Raw genomic sequence first — 7,330 nt, forward strand, 5'->3', positions numbered from 1 at the left:
CACTGCTTTATATGTTTACACAGGTGTGTGAGAATGTGAGACTGCAACAGTTTGATTGGGAAGGATCTGCTGCAGAACCTCCGTCTCCAACTCAACACACTGTCAAACAAAAGCATGCAATGCTTTCATTTATACATCATTTGTGTAAAATAGTGTAAAATTCAGTTTGACAAATACGGAGGTCAACGAGAGAAATATTTTGTGGATATAGCATATTAAAGAGGAGACTGATTGATTGATTGGTGACATACAACACACCTTCATCTTCAACAAGCAGGTGTTTTCAATCAGCTGATGACCACTGCTTTTTATTTTATTTTATTTTATTTATTGAATTCAACCCATTTCAACATTTAGTGTAGCAGTTGAGAAATTACAGTTCCAAAAGAGAAAAAGAAAATTATGCCACCTCAGTTATATCATTTCTCACCCTTTCACTGAGAAACACTGACATTTAAAAATTAAGTCTGTGCATATTAAACTGGAAGAACCATTTCATTGTGTCAGAGTGTAAAAAGGCCACAAATAACTTGTACTATATTCACATCTCTATAATAAAAAAACTGGAAGTAAACTGATGATTTTAAATGAATCATCCAGCATCCAAATATAATCATGCTTTTGCACAACAACTTTGAAACATTCACAGACACTGTCTCTGAAGTTCCCAATAATGCATTGCACTTATAGTTGGGGGCCATTTGAAGCCATATAATTCAGTTCTGTCCCTGGATGTCCAAACATCCAAACTCTAAGCACAAATGTGTGAATTTATTTCCAGCATTTTCATTGAGATGCATGAAATTAGAAGCACAAAAATGTTGTGACTCAAATGGCTGGTTTGTCACCTAACATTTAGTAAGGTGTTGCATAAATTGCAGTAAAATAGTCATAAACAGTATCTTCGACTTTAGATAATGATAAGACTTTCATGTATACCTGCAGTATTTTAAAAAAAAAGAATCCATTTGCAATGCTGTTCTTATACATTAAGATATTGTTGGTGAAAGAGCTTAATGGACTTTATTTTACATAAAGCACCAGCCAAACTGGAATTCAGGATGCTTATATTAACTTATATTGATTTAGACTCAAACTATGTATTAAATATGGAAAAGAAAAATAGCAAACAACACAGTAAGAGAATATATGTGCTGAGATCATTTCTGACGTGACTGACATTGTCAAAAGACAGAAGATAAGTGTATCTTTGTATTACCCTTACGTTTTAATATAAATCATTGACAGAGGGTTTTTTTTTCGACTTAAAGTAAAAGGTGTCAGTTTGTAGTTTTAGTACTTTTTTTTTAAATCCTGAGGAGTTACTTCAACCTTACATCATCATCATCCCAGCTGTCCTCAGAGAAGATGGCATCCTGACGTGCTTTAAACTTTTTTCTGAATTCTTCATCAAAATGCTCCAGGTCATCCTCATGGAGCAGGCCCTATAAGGAGATAGATGCTGACGATTATACACCAACAAATATGAAGCTGTGTGAAAACATTTGTGATCCGTACACTTCCGCATACCTTCGGCATGTACCCAAGGAGGTGTGTAGCGTGACGTTTCAGAAGTTGCTGCCTCTCATCTTCAATTATCTGTCTCCGCAGTGCCTCCCTCTCCTGCTCAATCTCTCTTTCTCGAGCCTCCAGTTCCTTGAAGAAAATTATTGAAATGTCATTACCAAAGTAGACTGTTCAAAATACAATCAAATCAAATTAATCTTGTATTTTCAATGTAAAATCTGTTAGTACTGTCTGTTGGGATACTTGTATAATATCGTATAACGATTTAGTATAACTCTACTTTTAAACTGACTGATTACAGATTTTTTATCTCTCCACCTGCCCATGGACTGAAGGCACAGTAGGGATGATGTTTTTGTGTACTTTCCCTGTTCAAATAAAGAGACAATACAACACAATAAAGCCTATATCTAATGTTAATATGCAAACAGAGAGTACCATGTCAGCCTGACGCTGCCGTCTCCTCCCCTCGATCAGTTTTTCCACTTCACGTCTGTGCTCAAGTTGCTTCATGCGCCTTTTCTGGGCATTCATCTGCTCTATCCGATCATCCTCTGCAAACTTAGCCATCATTGATTTCCTGAAGGCCTCCTCCTCCTCTTTCTCTGCCTGCCTCTGCATCTCTTTGAAAACCATCTGCTCGCGACAGTCCTGCTGCATCCTCAGCCTCTGCCTGATTTTCTTCTCCATCGCTTCCTGTTGGAGGAAAGGGTTTTCTTTAATTTGGGTTTATTAATAGCAGGTGACACGTGAACGTGTCAAAGGAAAAGTCATAATTCAGAAGTCAGCTTGTTGAACTTGGTTACATAACAACAGATACAGTCCTTACAATTTCTCTCATCCTGTTGGCTTCTTCTTGTTCTTCTAAATAAAGTTCCTCCAGGACTCGCTCCATCTCCTCACGCTGCTTTTTCTCCTCTTCTATCTTTTTAGATAGCTAAAGGAGAAGAACGAGGAGTGACATTAGTGCGATTTGTTACAGGAGTTACAGGACCGAGTCGTTGACAAAATAGTTAAAGAGCTGGCCATTTGAAAAAAAGATGTCCGAACCATTGTCTGAAGCTGCTCCTTGGCTTTTTCCCTCTCTCTCATCTTGGCCATTCTGCTCTCCTCCACAAGCTGCTGGCGCTTCACAAACTCCATGATGCGTCTGTTCTCAGCCTCCATCCTTTCCTGCTCCATGCGTCTCCACTCGTCCTGCTGTCTCTTGAATTCTTCAATGTGCTGTTTTGTGGCTCTGACCTTCTCCAATTTCAACTGTCTCTCCCTTCAACAAAATGTTTTATTAAAGGTAAATCCAAAGAAACCGATGCCATGGTCATATTGAACCAATTAATTTTTTATGAACAATATTTGCTGTGTGAATAAATGTACATTTCTATTCCACCTGAAATATTAGATAACTTGACTGAAAGCTACGCACTTTTGAAAATGTACTCCTTGATTTAGGTTTGTTTTATAAACTGCATAAGAATTTGTGCTGAAGGACTCACATTTGATCCTCCTCGTAAATCTTCCTCACAATCTCATCCACCAGGAGCTTCTCTTTGAGGAACTCTTCGTAGGCTTCTTGTTTCTTACGCTCCTTCTCCAGGAGCTGGTGTTCCAGTTCCTTTTGATACTGCGCCCTCTCCTGGTGGCATTTCTGCTCCAGCATCTGCTGCTCAATGTACCCTCGCTCATGTTCGCTCTTCATTTTACGAGCAAGGTCTGCCTCCTCGCGCTAGTGACAGAATAAACAGTATAAATTGCAAAAAAAAAATGTCTTTGCAATGATAAGTCTCCCATAAAATTCTGATAAATAATAATAAAGTATCCTAACCCATCCATACATATACGATAATAAACAAGGCTGAGTGAACATTCTCTAAACAAGGAGTGCTTTAAAATCCACATGAATTCCCTTCAGTAAATGGAAGGAAATGAAAAACCTGAAATCCACATCAACTCTTTGAGTGCTCACCATTGTCTCAAACCTCATAGCTTCCTTTTCTGCCATCTGTGCCGCTCTTTCCTTGTTCATATAAGCAGAATTCAGCTTTGACCTCAATTCTCGAAGCTCGAAGCTGAAAAGGTTTCAACAGATCAGAGACTGAACAAAAGCGAAACGTATTGCATTTGTATTCTAACCTGGAATACACTTGCACAGTAAGTCGCGGTAACTGTGTGTTTACCTGTTCTCTACGATTTGTTGCCTTGTTTTCTCTTCTCTTTGCTTTTCAAAGTTGATGCGGGCGAGCTCTTTAGCCATTCTCTCTTCCTGTTCAAGTTGCTTTGCTCTGTTTATTCTGTCTTCCTCGGCCTGAAAGTCAAATTTCACTATTATCTATCAACTATTATCATTATTTGGGTAACATGCTGTAACTGTCTTGTTATGTCATACAAGGTCTTTCAAAGTATGGATTCTGGTCTATTGTTCAATTGGTGATTATCGATAAAAGTTCATCTTAAAATGACATGCTGGTCTGAGTATCTCAGAAACTGGTCATCTAGTAGAATTTCCATACACAACCATCTCTAGGGCTGGAAAAAAAAGAGACAATAGCCAATTACATCCAATATCCAACAAGGTTTTATTACCTTGTTGTCAGAGGAGAATGGCCAGATTGGTTAAAGATGATACAAAAGGCAACAGTAACAGAGTAAATAACCACAAACAAAGCATGGAGTAGACCTCCTCTGTGGACCTTGAAGCAAATTAGGTACACATCATTTGTGTCTGAGTGTAGAGATAAATGTTAACATATAAACACTCATATTTTCTATTCTTTTTGCAGGGGTCTAAAACTTCCTATCCTCTAAAGTTACATCTCTTTTTTCTGTCAAAGTGAACCCCTCATATTTAGAGATCAAGGCAAAAATTAAACAAGTTTTAATATTTTGTGCGTCACATCCAATGTATACGTCAAATTAGCCAGTGGGAGAACATTAAAAAGCCTTGACAAACTACTGTTTGAAATATGTGAAGCCATTCCTGACACTTAAATGCAGAAATGTGTACACATTTAGAGTCCTGACCATCTTTGGATCCACATACTGTATCTATTTATTCCAGGCAGGATTTTTCAAGCATGAACTACATATAACTATATAAATTGATTTATTTCAAAGTGGGTTCATTTTAATTCCATTAATTATCCTAACTTAGAATGCTTTGTGTATGTGGAGGGTGCTGTTCTGATCTATCATGAGCACTTTGAGTTATATTACTTTGTATGAATGGTGCTATATAAATAAAGTCTAACTGGTTGGAAATCAATAAGATAACCAACTAATAATGTGGTCTTAAAAGTGCTGGTGGTGTCACTCACTCACACACAGACTGTACCTTGAGCACAGTGCTCTCTATGTGCCTGTCTCTGAGCTGCTCCTGCACCTGACGCAGGCTTCTCCTCCTCTCAAAGCTGTCCTCCTCCCGCAGACAGGCCAGCAGCTGTCGCTCTCTGTCCACACGCTGGGCGTCCTGCTGCCTCCGCTGCTCCTGACGCTGCCGCTGGGAGCGGATTCTCTCCTGCTGCTGGCTGTGCGTCCAGTTACGGCTCTGTCCAGATAGAGGTAAAACAAACAAACAAACAAACACACATTAAACACCGTATAAGTGAAGAGGAACAAGCTAGTCCACGTAACAGCGCGGTGCATCCACGCGCATGTAGCAACCAGGCTAACGGTAGCTTCTGTTTACCATGTTTGCGGTGGTTTCCGTTGATTCCAGCCTCCTCTCACTTAACTTTCTTTAAACTCGGTAACTTGAAAACGACTTTAAGTGAGTTTCGACGCCGTGGAGGGACAGTAATGGGAAGGTTTCAACACTTGTTTGGAATGTCGTTGTCCTGGGAACGCCGCGTCACGCGACACGCAACCAATGAATGTTATCAGTGACGCCAGTTCCGGGAAAATCAAAATGTGGGGCGGTTTTGGTAAAATACTATAAAACTGTTATCCATTTGTTTTTTTGAATGTCATTTTTTCCCCCCTAAAATCAGGAATTATTTAAACATTCACTCCTGATGATTTTAACATCAACGACATTTTAGTTAGCTATTACATCAATAAATACATAAATAAGTCTTATGGCAAATTCTTTACACAACTCGCACCACTAATGTACCTAATTTCTTGATCTACTGGATAATAAAAATGTTACCTACACCTGTCATTAAAAAAGGTTTTATTAATTTCCATAACATTACATTACATTTTATAAAAGACGAAAACGAGACATCCTGGACGACATGACCCTATACATTTATTTATTTATTTTTTTTATCAAATGGGTGTTTGTCTCCACCTCCTGGTCGTTTTTAGAAGCTCTGTAACCATGCTACTGCTACAAGTGGAGTATACATAGATGATCTGTAACATTATGTTATGTGTATTTCAACTTAGATTTGCATTAAACCAAAGGCCTAATTACCACTACAATATATTTAATTACTTGTATAGGCCTTTGGGTACATAATGGTAGTGAAAGTTACTTTCATCTGCACAAAAAGTCAAGAAATTCATCATACACAATAGACAACAAAAAAACTTTTATTAGGCTTAAACTGATCAATTTTATTCAATTTTAAAAAGCTCTTTTTTATCCCATGTAATCTGATTTGCCTTCTTCCCTCCTTCCGTATTGACCTTGGAGCAGAACACTGGTAATCTCAATGTCAGTGTTTATACTTGTTTCTGTACATTTTGTTTTATTAGCACAATAGATTCAGTGAATCAGGTTTTGATGATGAGTCAGTGGATGAGGGGCTGGAGCTGACTCCAGCGCACCAAACTGATGCCGAGCTCACCTTCTGTCGCGCTCTGCTGTGATAAATATTCATATAGGATTGTTAAGCCTCTGCAGTGACAGCTGGGCTTTTGTTCACTGTGTCACTGCATTAGTTACACTGTTACCCCAATCTGTGTGTGTGTGTGTGCGCGTGTGTGTCTTTTGAACTTGATAATGACGTTTGCATTAACCAGTCCTTCTAAATTATTTTAGAATTAACACACACACGCACACACACACACACACACACACACACACACACACACACACACACACATAGACATAATGCATTCCCTAGCCCATTAATCTTAACCATCACAACTAAATACCTAGTTCTAATCCTAACCCTTAAGGTCTTAACCCCCAAAAAAGACCTGCCAAAATGTCCTCACTTTCCAAAAACGTCGTCACTCCATATGGTTTTTATAATTTTTGGTTCTCACAAAGCTACAAATACTAACAACACACACACACACATTAAAAAAAATAAATAAAAAAAAATCATTTTTTAAATGTCCTTCCTTCCTCTTTCCCCGTTACATAACATCGTCTTATAGTTTTTGTGTGAGTGTGCTTGTTGTTTATAGATTTTTCACGTGGTAAGGGTTTCTTGGTTGGGGGGGACGATCTGTGTAATCCAGCTATTATAGTGATCTGCGTAATTTAATCTGGTCTGATTGGGATTAGGCTTCATTCAACTTAATCCAGTGGATAGAGTCTGTCAGAGCGAAGCTTGTCAGCGGATGATAAAGCTGATGAACATACAACATGTATAATTCAATTTGATGACCTGAACAAACAAATAAAGTAAAGTAAAGTAAACAAACAGTACCTGCGATGAACATTATTGTTGACTTTCACTCTGATGAGCCTCAACTGCTTCATTTCAAATCATTTGTACACTGGGAGAAAAAACATAGGCAGCTGTTGATCTGATGAAGTTTGCAGAAATATTTTTGTCCTTTTTGCCAGCGGTTGGAATGCAAATAACACATTTATTTGTTGCAGCTGTTAGAATATCCCTCCATTCAA

At 38.3% G+C, this 7,330-nt stretch overlaps 1 protein-coding gene across 1 annotated transcript; it reads right to left on the bottom strand.

Annotated features, from left to right (window-relative positions):
* Positions 1-306: 306 nt before the first annotated feature.
* On the bottom strand, positions 307-5,393 carry mns1 (meiosis-specific nuclear structural 1). Its single transcript, XM_044047250.1, has 10 exons — positions 5,210-5,393; positions 4,856-5,068; positions 3,702-3,829; positions 3,491-3,593; positions 3,021-3,250; positions 2,578-2,794; positions 2,357-2,464; positions 1,966-2,223; positions 1,531-1,656; positions 307-1,445 (listed from the first exon to the last, which is right to left on the bottom strand). Exons 1-10 carry the CDS (start codon positions 5,210-5,212, stop codon positions 1,323-1,325), a joined length of 1,509 nt encoding a protein of 502 aa, XP_043903185.1. The 5' UTR covers positions 5,213-5,393; the 3' UTR covers positions 307-1,322.
* Between the last annotated feature and the right edge of the window lie 1,937 nt (positions 5,394-7,330).

Source organism: Solea senegalensis, linkage group LG16 (genome assembly GCF_019176455.1).
Source record: "Solea senegalensis isolate Sse05_10M linkage group LG16, IFAPA_SoseM_1, whole genome shotgun sequence".
NCBI classification, from domain to species: Eukaryota; Metazoa; Chordata; class Actinopteri; order Pleuronectiformes; family Soleidae; genus Solea; species Solea senegalensis.

Coding starts and splice junctions, on each gene's coding strand:
- mns1 (XM_044047250.1), bottom strand. Junction 2,465..2,577: donor AGGAGCAGCTTCAGACAATG/GTTCGGACATCT, acceptor CTTCTCCTTTAG/CTATCTAAAAAGATAGAAGA. Junction 2,224..2,356: donor CCAACAGGATGAGAGAAATT/GTAAGGACTGTA, acceptor TTCCTCCAACAG/GAAGCGATGGAGAAGAAAAT.